The 20,105-nt window shown below is 40.8% G+C and overlaps 1 protein-coding gene across 1 annotated transcript in view; it reads left to right on the top strand.

The window, feature by feature from the left end:
• Window positions 1-1,642: 1,642 nt before the first annotated feature.
• The window catches only part of LOC145414614 (kin of IRRE-like protein 1), a 1,118,604-nt gene continuing 1,100,141 nt past the window's right edge, over window positions 1,643-20,105 (top strand). Inside the window, exons 1-2 of the mRNA XM_080284140.1 lie at window positions 1,643-1,652; window positions 3,960-4,092. Coding sequence (XP_080140266.1) covers window positions 4,013-4,092 — 80 coding nt within the window. The 5' untranslated portion in view covers window positions 1,643-1,652; window positions 3,960-4,012. The remainder of the gene's footprint in view (window positions 1,653-3,959; window positions 4,093-20,105) is intronic.

Here is a 20,105-nt window from a genome sequence, read left to right as displayed (position 1 = left end):
TCAGATATTCATTCTTAGATCTTTAGTGGAAAAGTTTCTAGAGAAGGGAAAGAAGTTGTATGTGGCTTTCATGGATTTGGAGAAAGCATATGACAGGGTGGATAGACAAGGAATGTGGAAAGTATTAAGAATATATGGAGTAGAAGGGAAGTTGTTGAATGCTGTGAAGAGTATGTATGATAGTGCTAAGGCTTCAGTGCGTGTGGATGGTGAACTGAGTGAATTTTTCTCTTTGAAGGTTGGGTTGAAACAGGGATGTGTCATGTCTCCATGGTTGTTCAGTCTGTATATGGATGGGGTAATAAAAGAGGTACAAGGTAGGGTAGTGGATGTTGGACTGGACCTGGTGAGAGAGGGTAGTGTTTGGAATCTCCATGTACTGTTGTTTGCAGATGATACTGTGTTGTTGAGTGAAGACGAAGGAGAGCTGCAAGGCTTGGTGGATGAGTTTGGGAGAGTGTGTAAGAAACGGAATCTAAAGGTGAATGTAGGGAAGAGTAAAGTGATAGTCTTTGAGAGAGGTGAAGTCAGTGAATGTAAAACGAGGTTGGATGGTGAGGAATTGGAAAATGTGAGTACGTTTAAGTACTTGGGTAGTGTGATGAGTAAGGATAGAGATTTGTACATGACAGTATTGTGATACCAGCTCTAACGTATGGAAGTGAAGCTTTGGACGGTGCTGGAAGGACACAAGTCAAGAGTGAGAGCAGTGGAAATGAGTTATTTAGGAGGAGCCTGTGGAGTCACATGGAGAGACAGGCTGACAAATGAGATGTAAAGGAGCGTTGTGGTGTGGATGTGGATGTGATAGGAAGCGTTATGAGGAATACATTGAGATGGTTTAGCCATGTGGAGAGGATGGAGGGTGAAAGACTGACGAAGAGAGTGTATGTGAGTGAGGTGGAGGGGGGAAGAGGGAGGGGGAGGCCGAGGATGAGATGAAAGGATGGGGTGGAGAGGTATATGAGAGAAGGGGGTGTGAGTTGGGAGCTGGGCAGTGAAATGGCAGGGGACAGGGCGACGTGGAGGCGATTTGTTTGTGGTCACCCCGAACGGGATTGAGGCGTCTGGCAATAGATAGATAGATAGATAGTTTCACAGTTTTGATACAGTAACTCGCAATTAATGTGATATGTATAGTAACTCCGTATATGATTATATATATGATCGAGTTCAGTTCCACTTACTGTACACCTCGTAACGTTTTTCAAACCCTACTCTTCTCACCTTCCACCTAACTGACACGCATACCCACGTGCCCTTCATTCCTTACACATCCACTTCACCATCCTCACACCTTCCAGCTCCATAGTCACCTTCCACTTGACTGACCTCTGACTTTCCCTTCCTCACCCATCCTCTTCACCAACCTCACTCCTTCCTGCTCTATCCTCACCTTCCACATGAATAACCTTTTACTTTCCTCCTCCCTGCACACCACACACTTCACTAATCGCTCACTTTCCTCTTCCCTCACCCACGCACTTCACCACCCTCACAATTTTCTCTTACCTCATCAAACTCCACGCAACCCCACCGTGACCGAACAAAAATTTCTCATTCAGTGAGAAAATGGAAAAAGTATACGGAGTCCTGATTGAAGGCATTATAAAAGAATATTACTGCGTCGTAAAAGAAGCTAGTATCCCGGTGTAAAAGCCACAATGGTGGCATACGTGAATTAAGTAGGTGTCAGCTCCCTCAGCGAGGACGTCCGGACGTCCGTGTCCGCTTAAACATGAAGGGATATCTGTCAAGAGTAAAGAAATACACTTGTTGAGAAGGGGTGACATCCCAGGATACACTCAGTAAGTAGTAGTAGTAGTAGTAGTAGTAGTAATGGTGGTGGTGATGGTGGTGGTACAGTAGTACTCAGAGGATTGGAACTCATTTTGCAACATGTACTAAGATATCAAAGCAGCAAATGCCCTCCGTCCCCTATTCTGTATCCTTTATAAGTTTTGGAGAGGACTGACCCTCAGAAAAATAATGCTGTGAACTGGTATAAAGTGGAATACATTACCAAGGAACCAGACGACCTGAGCTGAGATTTCGTTGAAATCCATGTGCTCACCTTCCCTGTTTCTTACAGCTTTTGTATCTGGTAGGGGGGCTGAATATCCCAAGAATAAATGGAGGGGTATCATACCCCCTAAATACTGCAGTGCGGATGAGAGTCCATTGTACTGTACATGTACTAAGATATCAAAGCCATATCTGCCCTCCTTTTGCTGTTTCTGAGAAGTTTTAATTTGAAGACGGGGGTTAACTTCCTAAAAACCTATGATTGGATTATTGTATATAGTGGAAGATCTTCGGAGTAACCAGACGAACTTACCTGAGAAGTTTCTTTCATATCCATCAAACAGCGAAAGAGGAGCTAAGGCCTGGCCTCCCCTCCCTCTCACGCACACACAAGGGCTAAAATTCGCACAACGGTATAGGTCGACTTATCAAAAAAGATACATCCCGATTCGCAGGATTGATGAAGTTGTTTATTCCTGTGCATTGTGAAGAAAACAGGGAAACAATAAACCCAGTCCTGCAATACACATGCCCATTTGAATGATTTACAAAATGATATTCCTGCGCCACAAAAAGCGTCCGTGACCGCTTAGGCATAATGATATATTTGTCAAGAGCAATGAAATATACCTACTGAGAAGGTGTTTATTTCCCACGATACACTCAGTGAGTAGTACAGTAGTGGTAGTAGATGTAGCAGTAGTAGTAGTGGGAGAAGGAGAAGGAAGAGGAGGGGGAGGAGGTACAGGTGGCAGCTACAACTTATACTAAGATATGGCAGCGATGTCTGCCCTTTCTCCAATTTGTCATCCTTTATAAGTTTTGGAGGGGGCACTGACCCCATGCAAATAATGGTGGAAAATTTTATATACTGGACAACATTATCAAGAAAGTAGACAAACTGACCAGAGAAGTTTCACTGAAAATCACATGTTCAGATTCCATATTTCGGATCTTTTTGATTTTCAGAAGGGTGTCTGACTCCCCCAAAGAATAAGTGTGGGGTGGGTGGGTCATACGCCTCAAATATCGCATGACGGATGAGAATCCATTGTACAACGTGTACTAAGATATCAAAGCCATCTCTGCCTTCCTTCTACTATATCTGAGAATTTTTTTATCTGGTGATCGTGGCTGACCTCGATAATATTATGGTTGGAAATTTGTATGAATATATTTTGGGAGACCTTCAAAGTAACCGGACGAACTCACCTGGGAAGTTTCTTTAAAATCCATCAATAGACTAAGAGGAATTAAGAAATACACACACACACACACACACACACACACACACACACACACACACACACACACACACACACACACAAGTAGGGTTGGATAATGTTTTATTTCTTTCAATTAGTTCTATTCAAACCTTCTAAATCATCCACCCACATTCACGCCACCCAACTACACCAATTTACTCAATCACCATATCCGTGTCCACTTAATTATCCTTCACCAGCCCATGTACACACACCTGCACATACACCTGCCATCTTCAGTGTTCATCCATCCATCCACTCACCCTCCCCACATTGACTGCTAATTATGCCCTTTTTCACAACCGTGCTCATTCTGTCCTTTCACTAATACTGTTCATTCACCCACATGATCATCGACTCTGTCTTTCAACCACCCGTCCTGATTGTCAACATGGCCTCTTCACCCAACCTATCGACGCACTCTGGCATAGTCACCCACCCATTCAGGCCTCATCACCACCCCACTCACCCTTCCTGCCTTCTTCATCTACCCTCCTCAACCATCATCGTCTCTTGCTCCACCACTCCAACACATTCTAACCATTTCATCCATTCCACCCACCCACTCAGACCTATTCTCTTACTCCATCCATCCATCCTACCCTCTTCACTAACTCCACCCATTCATTGTAGCCTCTTACTTCAAAGCGTCCTCTGTCTCCCCTCCAGGGCCTGTGTCCAGTGTGGAGGGAGTGGCCGGCACCGCCGCCCACCTGCCGTGAATGGCCGCACACACCCTACCTGGCGACGAGGCGGTGCTGGTGGTGTGGTACAAGGACGGTGCACGCAGGCCATTCTACATGTGAGTACACATACAATTACCAAAATTCTGTATTTCGCTTGTATCGTCTACTTTAATTTGGACATGTACTATCGAGTACGAACATTCTTTAACGCTACTCTCTTATTACCTCGGTACAGGGGATGCCTTACTCGATCATTTCTGAAGTACTGTGCAGCTGTCGTGTGTGGCAGGAGGCTCACCACATATACAGTTCTGTCTTTTACTGACTCGCTTCCGTTATATAAAAAAGAGGGAACCAATCCATGGAACCCTAAGAAAAGTTGACCTTTCCAGGAATGAAAAAAATAATAAACAAGGATTCGGAAGCAAAAACATTGCATTTCCAGAAGCATACACACACTGCAGATAACAGACTGGGTAGCAGAGGCAGAGGAAAATACAGATTGAAGAAGACACATCCGGAGATGAATAATTACATAATATAATTATGAAGGACTGAGAACATCTGATAACTCCTCCTCCTTTGGAGATGTGAAAATAAAACAGGTCTTTGCAAGACGGCATCTCTCTCTCTCTCTCTCTCTCTCTCTCTCTCTCTCTCTCTCTCTCTCTCTCTCTCTCTCTCTCTTACACACACACACACACACACACACACACACGATGCAACTTCGTCCTACTAATTCTGCCATAATGAAAACTAAATGTGTCTGAAACCCAATTCCCGTCCAACCCCAAACAGCTTTCTGTGGAAAAAAAAAAAAAAATGAGAAAGTATAACACCCTCGCCCACTAACTGGTCTAAAGGTCAAATGTTTGCCTTCACCTGGTGACCTTGGCCTTCGACAGAATACTCGCACATGCAAATTGTTTTATTTTTCCCCATCTCTTAAATCTTTCATCAACTTTGCCTCAGATCATATAAAAACTGAGCTCAGATTGCCCAGTGACGTTGACCTTTGACCTTTCCCTGTAGCCTTGATCTTTGGCTACTTTCTCCAAATGGGATCCCTTCATCCTTCCTTTAATCAGGACCATTGACCAAAATTTCGTCTGGTCATTCATTCCTCATTCAGTCTCAGTTTGTTGCCAAGAGCGCAGGGGCCCTAAATTTAAGGCAAGGATAACTTGCCTTACTGGCTCCCGGGTGACATTATTCGAACAAGAAACTCAACCACCCTTCAGGTGGAAACCCCCACAGGCCACATCCTGTTAGAGGGCCTTAAACCGCTAGACCACCAGGTAATATGATTATCACCCAGCGTCACATCCATAATTTCTATTTACAATCAATGTGCGACAAATAAACAGGCAGGGGGGTAGGGTATAGGGAGGGGGTACCTCAAGCACAAGGCCTGCAGGCGATAGGGGTAGAAGATATGACATATAATGTACTGCAGAAGGTAGATGGTGATGACAGGAGGGAGAAGATAAGAATCAGATGGTACAAGGTAGGATAAAGATGGTAATGCATAAATTTATAGAATATAAAGTAAGCGATAAATGGTTATAGGGCCAAAGCAAAATATGTATGTATGAACCTTAGAAGGAATGAGATGATAAAGTGGTGTGATATATATATATATATATATATATATATATATATATATATATATATATATATATATATATATATATATATATATATATATATATATATATATATATATATTTATACTATTAAGCCCGTATACAGAGTTATATATATATATATATATATATATATATATATATATATATATATATATATATATATATATATATATATATATATATAACTCTGTATACGGGCTTAACAGTCCTATCCTCGTGGTCCTGCAGTCCTACATACCACACAGCTCCACATATCACCGTCACCAGTTCGGGGTTAACACCAACCGTCCACACTGGATATATGCTAAGGCTGTCTCGTGGAGGACAATTATAATGGTATATCTGAGGGTGTTTTCACGACATGTGGTGAGTCTTATGGCAGATCACCGTAGTCTGTTTTGACGAAATTCAAATTCTTAAATCATTTCTAGCCCCAGCTGATATTCGAAGTCACGTCCATTCGGGCAGCAGACCACGACTCTACCGATTCAGCCACCACCTGCCCCAAATGTCTTCTGTTAGGTACCTACCCTCATTACTTGGTAGTGGAAAAGACGATGCTTTAACGTGCATAATTTTAAGAAAGCTTATTCTGAATTAAAAAAAAACAGTTTAGGAAAGAGTATCTGCCTGGCAAAAATATTTCCTTCCAACAATATGAACAATTCTGTTGTAGATATTCATTTTACTTCCTTCAACAAAAATGATTTACACAGGCAAGATTTATTTTCCCGGCTGGGTGAAGAGTACAGGACGAATGATAAATGGGCTTTAAATCATGTATACTCGTATATATTCTGTGTGTGTGTGTGTGTGTGTGTGTGTGTGTGTGTGTGTGTGTGTGTGTGTGTGTGTGTGTGTGTGTGTGTGTGTGTGTGTGTGTGTGTGTAAGAGAGAGAGAGAGAGAGAGAGAGAGAGAGAGAGAGAGAGAGATTTGTTCTTGTTCGTGTTTGTTTCCTGCATGTCATAAAAATGGAAATAGCTTAATAGCTTGACGCCCGGACCATTTGTTTTTCGTGTATGTGTGTGTGTGTGTGTGTGTGTGTGTGTGTGTGTGTGTGTGTGTGTGTGTGTAAATAAACTCTTTTGATACGACGTTAACCCAGGAGTAAAGCTTTTTTTTTTTTTTTTTTTTTTAGCACAAGGGGTCAAAAACGAAGCTCACAGGGCAGATCAGAGTGTGATCTAGCAAGGTCGACTTCAACAGTTTTACCCGATTAAGACTGAGCTTGATGGAAAGGCTGAGGGTAAGGCAAGAGTGAATGGAGTCAGTTTTCACAATAGTCAGTGAAAGGTCACGGTCACGGGGCATGGTTCGACCTGCGTGTCTGTGTTGTGCTTGGACCTAACTTGGTAGTGGGTTAAGGTCAGCCACTGGGTTGACCCATTTATTTTTATAACATTAAGTCGGAGGTCAAAGGACAAGTTCAACTTAAACAGTTTATCCCATTTAGAGCATATTATGTGGAAGGGTACAGGATAAGGCAGGATTAAGGAATTCAACCTTGGAAACATTTGATTAATTGCTAGTAACATATGGACAGATCAAGCCTTAAAGTCATACGAGTATAGCAAGGTCAATTTAAGCAGTTTCGATCCGACTTAGACTAAACCTTGTGGGCGGGTTCTGGGTGAAGCAAGGGCGAGGGAAAGAGAGCAGTCCATAATAGGTCAATATCACTGGTGAAGATTAAATGTTCTGACCAATAGCTAAAACAGTTTTAATTCACTTTAGATCAAACTTTGTGGAGGAATTAAAAGATACCGATGGATGAATATATTTCATTTTGAGAACATAAGGTCAAGGATTACGGTCACAGGACAATGTCAGGCCAAACAGTTTTTATTCGATTTGTATAGAAGTTGTTGGAAGGGTAAAAAAAAAGGGGGGGGGGGGAATAAAGTAATATGGTTTTGAAAGCAATCGGCCAAAGATGAAGATCACAGCACGAATTGAAATGTTTGACCCTTATGGAGCTACCGGTGGGCTTTGGTGTTGTACTCTCTAATTGCTCCTTCTACTTACAATTTGAGTCGCTGAATTTGCAGTAAACAGAGACTTGGTCCACTTAGCAAAGACTGACGTTAGAGGCTTCTTGCACTTAAACGCTGGTGGTAGGTAGTGACTACCATCATCCACTCACTTGATGTAGTGCTATCTACTTCTTCCTTTACCTTTATCATTCTGTTTCTGTCTTCCCTCCTCTCTTCCTACGTCTTTTCCTTCCTGTCACTTTTCATTACACTTCCTTCCGCCTCAGATGGTTGTGCACTGAGTGACAAGCCTAATGGCTTCCTGTAGCCCAGGAAACCATGTGCAGCGCTGAGTGGTAATCATATAAACAGATAACGGGGTGATGTAGAGCCTACTTGGTGCCCCTGTTAGCTGGGTGGAGACGCAAATAGGGCCTACGGTTTCCATCCAGGAACCAAACAACATTTTACCCTAACAAAGCATTGTCAACCGCAATTCACTATATGGCTGTACCCTGCAGGGACGTTTGCTTGCCTGCAGTTGATGGGTATATTCGGCCAAGCAGATCGAGGTTTATCAGCTACAACATTTACCAACTATTTTTTCTGGTTTGCCTTTTAAACCCATGGACATTATATATATATATATATATATATATATATATATATATATATATATATATATATAGATATATAGATAGGTAGATAGATAAATTTATATATATAGATAGATAGATAGATAGATAGATGGATATATATATATATATATATATATATATATATATATATATATATATATATATATATATATATATATGTGTGTGTGTGTGTGTGTGTGAGAGAGAGAGAGAGAGAGAGAGAGAGAGAGAGAGAGAGAGAGAGAGAGAAAGGTGTAAGGCTGAGAGGAAGACCACGAATAGAATGGATGGACAGTGTGAAGAGAGCGTTAGATACGACCGGGATGTCTGTAGAAGAAGGAAGAGTGGTTGCGCATGACAGGGATGACTGGAGAGAAATTGTGAATGAATAAATGGTGGTGCGGCCCTGAGGGGATATTTTCCCAAATTTGATCTAATCAGCTGATCAGGTCAGGTGCGGGTAAGGGGATGGGTCCATTATAATGTGGCAGGAGTAAACAAGCTCTGCTGTTGGGCCCTGCTGCGGTTGTCGCTGATTGCACTGTGCAGCTGACCCTCGTGAGGTGTGGTGCAGTGAGGATCTGTCCCTTCTCCCCTTGGGGTTAAGATAGGAGTAAATGTGTGGGTGGGTGGATGAGTAAATTGGGAGTGTGTCGTCTTGTCTCGGATACCCCACTTTTGTGGGGGAAGCTGCCGAGGTATATATATATATATATATATATATATATATATATATATATATATATATATATATATATATATATACTGTATGTATGTATATGAGTAAGAGAGAGAGAGTCACGGGGGATTGTTTTATTCGTGTTTGTTTGGCAGATATTGAAATGTCCTTATCGTAGAAGAGCTAGCGAGCGAGCGAGCGAGAGAGAGAGAGAGAGAGAGAGAGAGAGAGAGATACACTGTTACGGAACAGAGAAAGATAATGTACTCTTTAGGTGAGAATACTAAAACTCACTACTGTCCCGTAAAGTTCCAGGTTCAAAACAAAAGAGTTAGGTAAAATTACAAGTTAAAGTTTAATGCTCAAACTAACAACAAAACATTCAGGACTCATAAGGATAATGTAATGGCAAAAACAGGTTAAATATATGGTTAACTGCAATAACCTCTATTAACACGAAATTAGCATGAGTAAATTTATCTAAGTCAGCCCTGATAAAATGAAAATACACTGGGTAATGCTCAGTGAATGCAAGATAAATAATTACAGATACAAAATATTATCAAAAATGACTGACAAAAAGAACCCTACATGAATTACAAAAAACGTTACTAGGCCTAAGAATTAACACCTTATGCTATACAGTACAAGAAAAAATGCAATAACAGTTATACTCAAATTACACAGCTGCTAGATGGTTGGAGACTTCCTGAGCACTCACAACAATAACTGTACAGGGGAGGACAGAGATGTGAACAAAATGAGGAGTAGATCTAAGTGGCAATTAATGCAAAGACTGAGCTCATTATATAGGGGCCAGCAGAGCTTGATACAACTTGTAAGAAGGACACGCAAATGAAGCCATGGGGACAAAGAGCTGACAATCCTACTCTGAACAACAGAAAGGACGACTTTACTATAACGGTAGAAGGGGGGGACTGAGGCAGAACACGCTCGTGATCAAACATGCAGCATACTGTGCGTTAAAATTACACAAAGGATGATGAAATCATAGGCTATGTAACACCTCCCCACAAAGAAAAAGAAATTTACAAAGGAAATTTCTTATTACTCTAAAACAATCTGTCTAAAGTCTAGATAAGCAATCTGCAATAACATTTTCTTTCCCCTTGACATGTTGTATGTCTAATGAATACTCCTGAAGAAGTAGACTCCATCTTGTCAATCTCTGATTTTTATCTTTAAACTTACTAAGGAATTTCAGTGGGTTATGATCGGTATAAATGACTATGGGGTCAAAACCAGAACACAAATAAAATGAAAAATGCTGTAAACCCAAAATCATGGCCAAAAGCTCTTTCTCAATAGTTGAGTAGTTCTTTTGAGGTGGAGTGAACTTCTTACTGTAATAAGATACAGGATGTTCAATACCCTGATCATCCTCTTGCAGCAAAACAGCCCCAGCTCCTGTATCACTTGCATCAACAGACATCTTAAAAGGCTTAGCAAAATTTGGAGTAGCGAACACCGGCTGACTTAATAGGATAGCTTTAAGTTTGTTGAAAGAGGATTCACAGTTATCTTTCCAGACAAATTTAACTCCCTTTTTCAGTAGGTCTGTAAGTGGTGATACAAAAATAGAAAAGTTAAGAACAAATCTCCTGTAATAACCTACCATTCCCAAAAATCTTTGTAGCTCTTTCCTACTTTTAGGTCTGGGAAGATCACTTATAACCTGAACCTTAGCTCCTGGTGGTGCAACATGTCCATCACCAATTACGTACCCAAGGTACTGAACTTTAGCTTGACCAAACTCACACTTTGATAAATTAGCTACAAGATTAGCCTGAACTAAACGCTCAAGAAATTTACTGACATGGCATAGGTGATCTTTCCAGTTGTCACTGAAGATTAATACATCATCAATATAAACAACACACCCTGCCAAACCCTCTGTTACAACATTCATGAGCTTCTGAAATGTGGCTGGTGCATTCTTCATACCATATGGCATTACTGAACATGCAAAAGTCTTTCCTAGTGTTACAAAACATGAGATCTCCCTAGCACGTTCAGTCATACGTACTTGCCAGTATCCCTTTAACAAATCAAACTTACTTATGTACCTAGCCTTTCCGATCTTGTCTATGCAATCTTCCACACGAGGGAGAGGGTAAGTGTCTGTTTTGGTTATCTGATTAACACGTCTGTAGTCGATGCAAAGCTGCTGTGACCCACCTGGCTTAGGGACTAGAGTGACAGGAGAACTCCACTCGCTCTGACAGGGCTCAATCATCTTGTGGTCCAAAAGGTAGCCAAGCTCCTTCTGGATGAGAGGAACTTTCACTGGGTTCACACGGTAAGGAGGCAATTTAATTGGCTTTGCGTCTCCAACATCGACATCATGCATCAACACAGTGGTTCTTCCTGGAGTGGCACGGAACACTTGTGGGTACTCCTGCAGTAATGCCGAAAACTCCTGCCTTTCCTCGGGAGGTAGATGAGAAAGCTTAGTCTGGAGATCATTCATGATATCAGGATTCTTCCCCTAACTATCACTCAGGCTCATACTGCATGGGAGAGCTTCACTTGCAGACTCGGGTGGAACAGCTACAGTGCAGACTGGATTATTTTCTTCCCACCTGTGATATAACTTTAGCATGTTGATGTGACATAGTTGCTTGTTCTTTCTACGATCTGGTGTGGCGATGACATAGTTGACATCACTGAGTTTCTTCTCCACGAAATAAGGACCACTAAACTTGGCTTGAAGTGGTTGCACATGAACCGGTAGCAGAATCAAAACCTGATCTCCTGGCTGAAAGTGGCGTAACCTGGACTTCTTATCATACCAAGTCTTCATCTTCTCCTGAGCAGCTCCTAAATTCTCTCTCGCCAGCTGTAAAGCAGTGGACAGCCGTTCTTTGAACTTCATCACATACTCCAGCAGGTTGACGTCATCTTCCTCCGACAGCCAGCATTCCTTGAGTAGCTTAAGGGGTCCTCTTACTTCATGGCCAAACAGCAGTTCAAAAGGTGAGAAGCCCAGTGATTCATTTGGAGATTCTCTTGCGGCAAATACGACGAATGGAAGACCTTTATCCCAGTCTTTCTGATGTTCCAAACAGTATTTCTTGAGCATCGATTTGAGTGTTTGATGAAATCTCTCCAACGCTCCTTGGGTCTGGGGATGGTAAGCTGAAGACGTGATCTGGGTGATGCCCAACTCTTTCAGAGACTGCTTGAAAACATTTGACATGAAATTACTTCCCCGGTCTGACTGTACCTCCTTGGGCAGACCAAACTTTGTGAAGAACCCTAGCATTTCCTTAACCACGTTCTTTGCTGAGATATTTCTAAGTGGAATGGCTTCAGGATAACGAGTAGCCATATCAATCAGGGTCAACACATAAGAAAATCCTGAAGAAGTCTTAGGAAGAGGGCCCACAATATCGACCAACACGCGGGTGAAAGGCGCCTCAAAAGGAGGAATGGGAACTAGAGGTGCAACCTTTTCGGTCTGATTACACTTCCCCACAACCTGACGTGTGACAAGACTTACAATACCAGGGAACATCCTTGAAGATACCTGGCCAGTAGAAGTGTTTCAAAATGCGTGCCACAGTCTTCCTCACTCCAAGGTGTCCTGCCAAACTGGAATCATGAGCCACTGTAATGATATCCTGCCTACAAACACGAGGGATGACAACTTGATGTACAACCTCCCACTCACAGTCGGCTGATGCTGTTGGGGGTCTCCACTTCCTCATAAGTACTCCTGACTTTATATAATAACAAGTAGAAGCACCAGCTGACTCTTCCTCACTGCAAGCAGAGTTAGCTAGACCTTTCAACTCAGGGTCAGCAACCTGCAACTCAACCAACTCTTGACGAGACAAATTATCAACACTACGGGGTACTGCCTCATCTGGTGAGTGGTCCAAATTAGCAAGAAAAGTGTCAGCTAGGATAACATCATCATCATCATTATCCTCTAAATCACCAGTAACTTTAGACTTAGCCCTAGTGACAGCACATGCAGGGAACACATCAGGGACACCACAGTCCTGGGACGCAGCCACTGGCTCACTAGACAACTGAGGAGCTGGACACACTTGACTTCCACCAATATCATTTCCAAGTAAGAAAGTTACACCTGACATTGGGAGTGTCTCAACCAACCCAACCATAACGGAACCATTAGCAAAACCAGACTCTAAATTCACTCTGCACAGAGGGACAGAGAAGTAATTATTCCCTACACCTTGTAAGATTACAGTTTCATCAGAGGAATTAACATTAGAGCCTAGAACACTGGTCAGCATAAGGGATTGGCAAGCACCTGTATCACGATATATTTTAACTGATTTCCTGTCATTACTGTCCAGAGGACTGACAAAACCATCAGACAGGAAATTATCACATGAACTCTTGAGAGTGTCACCCACGTTACTGCTCAAAAGAGGAGCTCCATCATGAGAATTTAAGTTACCCCTCAAAGCAGGTTAAAGAATTCTGGGAACTCTCAAGGGTGGACACTAGACCAATTGACTGAATATTTAAAGACTCCTTTTTGTTCACATCACGCTGTCTCCTGAAACATTTCTCTGTAGTATGACCAAGCTTACTACAATAAGTACATTTACTTTTCTGAAATCTAGAGGTGAAGCTGGTATTTACTTCCTGAGAAACATCATCTTTATTCTCTTTCCTGTTATCTGTACTCTGAGTAGAGGCAACGTACTTACTCTCAGCTTTCCTTTTTTCTTTAGAATATCTCTTGTGAGTGAGAACATATTCATCAGCTAAAACTGCAGCATCAGACAAATTATCTATTCTTCTCTCATCAAGATATAGGCTTACATCTTTATAAATACACCTTTTGAAGTCCTCCAGCAAAATCATCTGCTTAAATTTGTCAAAATCAGAATCCACATTCTTAAAATTTAACCACTGCTCTAACAGATCTTCTTTGACTTTTGCATACTCAACATGGGATTGCTTATCTTGCTTATAAGTTGTCCTAAATTTTACTCTATAAGCTTCAGGAACAAGCTCATAGGCCTTAAGAATCAAGCTCTTAACTACATCATAATTATCACATTGATCCTGAGGCATAGATGCATAAGTTACTTGAGCTTTACCGGTGAGAACAGTTTGAAGGAGTACTGGCCAATACTCCTTGGGCCAATTAAAACCTGTAGCTACCCTCTCAAAGAACTGAAAATACTTTGTTAAATCAGATTCATTAAAAGGAGGGACAAGTTTAACATTTTTAGCCACATCAAAATCATCAGAGCTAGATGATCCAGTTCCACCTTGTTTCATGCGATACTCATGTTCTGCCTGAATCCTAGCTAGTTCAATTTGTGCCTGAGCCTGTATCTGTGCCTCCTGAATCCGAGCCTGAGATTCAGCCTCCTTAGCATTTGCTTGAAATTTAGCCTCCTTAACACGAGACTCCGCCTCCTTAGCCTGAGCCTCCTGCAGGGTTAGCTGTAACTTAGCTAATTCAATCTGCGTTTGCTCATTTGGAGGAGTTACATTAAACAAGCTTTCCTTAATCATGTCAACAATTTGATCTTTAGAATGATGAGAGTGAACTGCAATTCCTAATTGTTGAGCAACAAGCTTAAGTTCATTCTTTGTTCTGTTTTCTACATCACACACTGTTTGCACATTTGACAAAAAATCTTTGGCTTCATCAAGTGCAGAAATAGTAGACATCATGAATAAATCACAGTCACAAAATATCGAGCAATATCCTTATGATAATATCCTGAATATCCTGATAAGAGGTCGCCAAATTTATGTTACGGAACAGAGAAAGACAATGTACTCTTTAAGTGAGAATACTAAAAATCACTACTGTCCCGTAAAGTTCCAGGTTCAAAACAAAAGAGTTAGGTAAAATTACAAGTTAAAGTTTAATGCTCAAACTAACAACAAAACATTCAGGACTCATAAGGATAATGTAATGGCAAAAACAGGTTAAATATATGGTTAACTGCAATAACCTCTATTAACACGAAATTAGCATGAGTAAATTTATCTAAGTCAGCCCTGATAAAATGAAAATACACTGGGTAATGCTCAGTGAATGCAAGATAAATAATTACAGATACAAAATATTATCAAAAATGACTGACAAAAAGAACCCTACATGAATTCCAAAAAACGTTACTAGGCCTAAGAATTAACACCTTATGCTATACAGTACAAGAAAAAATGCAATAACAGTTATACTCAAATTACACAGCTGCTAGATGGTTGGAGACTTCCTGAGCACTCACAACAATAACTGTACAGGGGAGGACAGAGATGTGAACAAAATGAGGAGTAGATCTAAGTGGCAATTAATGCAAAGACTGAGCTCATTATATAGGGGCCAGCAGAGCTTGATACAATTTGTAAGAAGGACGCGCAAATGAAGCCATGGGGACAAAGAGCTGACAGTCCTACTCTGAACAACAGAAAGGACGACTTAGTCTACTATAACGGTAGAAGGGGGGGACTGAGGCAGAACACGCTCGTGATCAAACATGCAGCATACTGTGCGTTAAAATTACACAAAGGATGATGAAATCATAGGCTATGTAACAACACATACATGGAATTATTTACACAGTACAATATCTAACCACGGATACATATCACTTAGCGTCGACTTTTAAAATAAGGGTTCCGATACTATTTTGTTTTACCGCACCCCATTAGTGGGAGGGATATTGGTAATTAGGGAACCCTCGAACCAAATCACTAATGGAGATGAGGGGACATTGTGTGCGATTGAGCTTGGGAATGCCATACATTTCGCTCAGTAATGGTGTAAGGCTTATCCTAATCCAGATACGTATACTTTCGTCTGTATTGCATTCTGACATGATTGTGCATTATTTCGTGTGTGTGTGTGTGTGTGTGTGTGTGTGTGTGTGTGTGTGTGTGTGTGTGTGTGTGTGTGTGTGTGTGTGTGTAATCGACAGTTTAATCACCAAGCACCTATCTTACGTCGTCTAAATAGGAATGCATGAAGAACTTTTATTTCTCGTCAAATAGTCACTCCTGTTCTTACTCTGTTGTATTCACTTTTGTATTTACTCATTCATGTACTCACCCAGTCTCGTACTCACTCTAGATCAAAGTCACTTACTCTTGAACTCGCTACTTATGCTCATTCACTCATGTCCTCTCTCTTGTAATCGCTCATGTTTGTACTCATTCACTCTTTTTACATACTTACGTTTGTACTTTGCACTTACTCACTCTTACACTCACTCGCTCTTGTCTCACCTTTTTTTTGTGATCAGTGACTTACGTATTCACTCTTGGAGTCAGTCAGGTAGTCACTCTTTTATCATCACTCCTGTACTTCCTCATTCTTGTATTCACTTACTCGTACACATTCACTCTTGTACTTACCCTTGTTCTCACTCTTGTACACTCTCTCACTCTTGCAATCATACATGCACTCACTCCCTCATGTTTTTCATTTGACTCTTGTACTCGCCCGCACGTGTACACTCACTCTTGTCCTTACCCTTGTCTTCACACACTCGTGTACTCATTACTGCCATGTACTCATGCTTTTACTCACTAATGTTTTCAATGTTCTGCTTAACTCGCTCCTAACACAGAACTCATTATTGTCCTCACTCTTCAACTCACTCATTTACTCACCGCTGAACTATGTCTTTTACCCACTCTGGTACCCACTCACCCAGACTCTCATACAAGTGTAAATTTTGGGAGCAATATATATATATATATATATATATATATATATATATATATATATATATATATATATATATATATATATATATATATATATATATATATATAGATATATATATATATATATATATATATATATATTGCCAGACGCCTCAATCCCGTTTGGGGTGGCCACAAACAAATCGCCTCCAAGTCACCCTGTTCCCCGCCATTTCACTGACCTGCTCCCAACTCACACCCCCCTCTCTCATATACCTCTCCACCCCATCCCTCCATCTCATCCTCGGCCTCCCCCTCCCTCTTCCCCCCTCCACCTCACTCACATACACTCTCTTAGTCAGTCTTTCACCCTCCATCCTCTCCACATGGCCAAACCACCTCAGTGTGTTCCTCACAACGCTTCCTATCACATCCACATCCACACCACAACGCTCCCCTATATCCTCATTTATCAGCCTGTCTCTCCACGTGACTCCACAGGTTCCTCTTAAATAATTCATTTCCACTGCTCTCACTCTTGACTTGTGTCCTTCCAACAATGTCCAAGCTTCACTTCCGTACGTTAGAGTTGGTATCACAATACTGTCATGTAGTAACTTTTTCACTTCCATGCTCACTTCCCTGTTTCTTATCACTGCTTTCAAGGAACCAGCAACCTTTCTTCCCTGCTGTACCCTTTCAAGCACTTCACCCTCTAAACCTCCATCCTTACTCATCACACTACCCAAATACTTAAACGTACTCACATTTTCCAATTCCTCACCATCCAACCTCGCTATACATTCACTGACATCACCTCTCTCAAAGACCATCACTTTACTCTTCCCTACATTCACCTTTAGATTCCGTTTCTTACACACACTCCTAAACTCATCCACCAAGCCTTGCAGCTCCCCTTCGTCTTCACTCAACAACACAGTATCATCTGCAAACAACAGTACAGGGAGTTTCCAAACACTATCCTCTCTCACCAGGGCCACTCCAACATCCACTACCCTACCTTGTACCTCTTTTATTACCCCATCCATGTACAGATTGAACAACCATGGAGACATGACACATCCCTGTTTCAAACCAACTTTCAAAGAGAAAAATTCACTTAGTTCACCATCCACACGCACTGCAGCCTTCGCACCATCGTACATACTCTTCACAGCATTCAGCAACTTCCCATCTACTCCATATATTCTTAACACTTTCCACAATCCTTGTCTATCCACCCTGTCATATGCTTTCTCCAAATCCATGAAAGCTGCATACAACTTCTTTCCCTTCTCTAGAAACTTTTCCACTAATGATCTAAGAATGAATATCTGATCTACACAACCTCTTCCCTTCCTAAAGCCTCCCTGTTCTTCTCCAACTAATTTCTCTGTTCTTTCTCTAACTCTGTCTATAAGTATCCTACCATACACTTTTCCTATTATACTAAGATATATATATATATATATATATATATATATATATATATATATATATATATATATATATATATAATCAGCCGTTTGAGTATCCACTGCAGGACCGGCCTATCCCTACCAAGTGGCTTAGGCTGTCTGGTAGAGATTGTATGTACGGTGAGAAGTGCTTGTGAGTGTAAGTGTAGTGTTGGAGTGGCTTTGGATGTGTGTGTAGTCTGTGAACCAAGTGTAATCGGCCCGCGCAAGCCGACTGGGTGCAAGCATACTTTATAGTAAGCAACACTGGTTCAACCACAGCACCCCTTGTGTTCGCCAATGTAGTACATGGCCGGGTGAACACTCCGAAAGTTTATTACCCTGGCAGGGAGCGAACCCTGGTTCACCCGTGTACGAAACGCACACTCTACCACTGTACCACAGAGGCTCCATATATATATATATATATATATATATATATATATATATATATATCTATATATATATATATATATATATATATATATATATATATATATATATATATATATATATATATATATATATATATATATATATATATATATATATATATATATATATATATATATATTGCCACATCATTTTGGAGTATTATTATCCCATAGTTTCTGTATTTCACACTGTATCTATCTAGCTTTCGATCTGACAGTTTTCCTCTCTCTCTCTCTCTCTCTCTCTCTCTCTCTCTCTCTCTCCAGCACGGATCTAATGGCGACATTAATTTGATATCACAAGTGAAGTGAGCAATTACCAAGTAAATTTACTATTCTTCGCTCACGTAGTGTTAATGAGTTACCATTATACGTCAGTTTAAAGAGACCACAAGGAATTCGCTGATGTGGAAGGTACTGCAATCTACAAGTCGTACAATTACAGTTCAGGTTATAAATTCATTTACACGTCTGATGTACTAATCAGATATAGCGATATTCCAGCACCTCGAACCCCCTTGAATATTACATCATAGCTTAGCATTATCTCGTTAATATTTTGTATAGTTTCGAGGTGATTGAAAGCCATTATTTTGCCGTAGCTGATGGTACGAATTAATTCCTTATCTTTCTCCAGCCACAGTGATTTTTAAAGTTCGAGGTAATTATGTATGGATGAGCCTGAATACATCATCTTTTATTCTGGTCTTTCGTTTTCGCTTTTGCATAGTTGTTAATTATTTGCCATCAACCATTGCAAAACAAGCCCTGCCGTTTCTCCAGCGTCTCTCTGCATGGACTTTGAAAATCAGCCTCGAAATCAACAGCTGTCGTCACTGGTTATTTTAAATGGTCGAGGATCAGTGTCATTAGTGCCGTATATTTCGGGTTTACAAGGGTAATTTTCAAAGGTCGTGAAGAGAACTATGGGAGAGGACAAAGAACTTTTATGGTTGATTATCCAGTTTCTTGACTTTTTTTTTTTTTTTCACCGTTCTTGACTTTGCGATTCTTCTTTTTTTCTTTTTTCTTTCTCTTCTGCTTTCTGGCCTTTCTGCTATTTTTTTTTTTTTTTTGGCCTCTTGGTCTAGTTTGATATGTAATTCTCTTTTACTGTTTAATTCTGCTGTCATGTCCTTGTTTTCTGTAAGGGGCCTAGGTGCGACAGTTTTATAAATGTGTCCCTGTTGCATCAGAGACAAAATAAGCGAAAACGCTTTTGTCACACGGTTATTAGAAGACTTGTGAAAGCATGTCGTCAGTCACAGTTTACCCCTGAAACAGGACAAATTGTTACATCCCGCAGAGTAAACTGATATATATGTTATAGAACCCTAATTTATCCATACTTATTATGTCATTAGCATGTGATTACAGTCTGTTGGCATACTGGATGTAGTGTAAGTTTAATTGAATTACATCATTATAGTTTATTCAATCACTCCATCACAACCTGGATCCATAACTGAATTCACTTACTTGTACAGCTATTACTGTACTATCATTCACTCATTCCATCACCGTCATTAGCATTCACTGAATTTATACAGTGTATACAGTACACACACACACACACACACACACACACACACACACACACACACACACACACACACACACACAC

This window comes from Coenobita brevimanus, chromosome 100 (genome assembly GCF_032717465.1).
Source record: "Coenobita brevimanus isolate Jiangsu-jjx chromosome 100, ASM3271746v2, whole genome shotgun sequence".
Classification (NCBI taxonomy): Eukaryota; Metazoa; Arthropoda; class Malacostraca; order Decapoda; family Coenobitidae; genus Coenobita; species Coenobita brevimanus.
The sequence above is the reverse complement of the archived record's forward strand: the minus strand, read 5'-3'. Positions and strand labels throughout refer to the sequence as shown.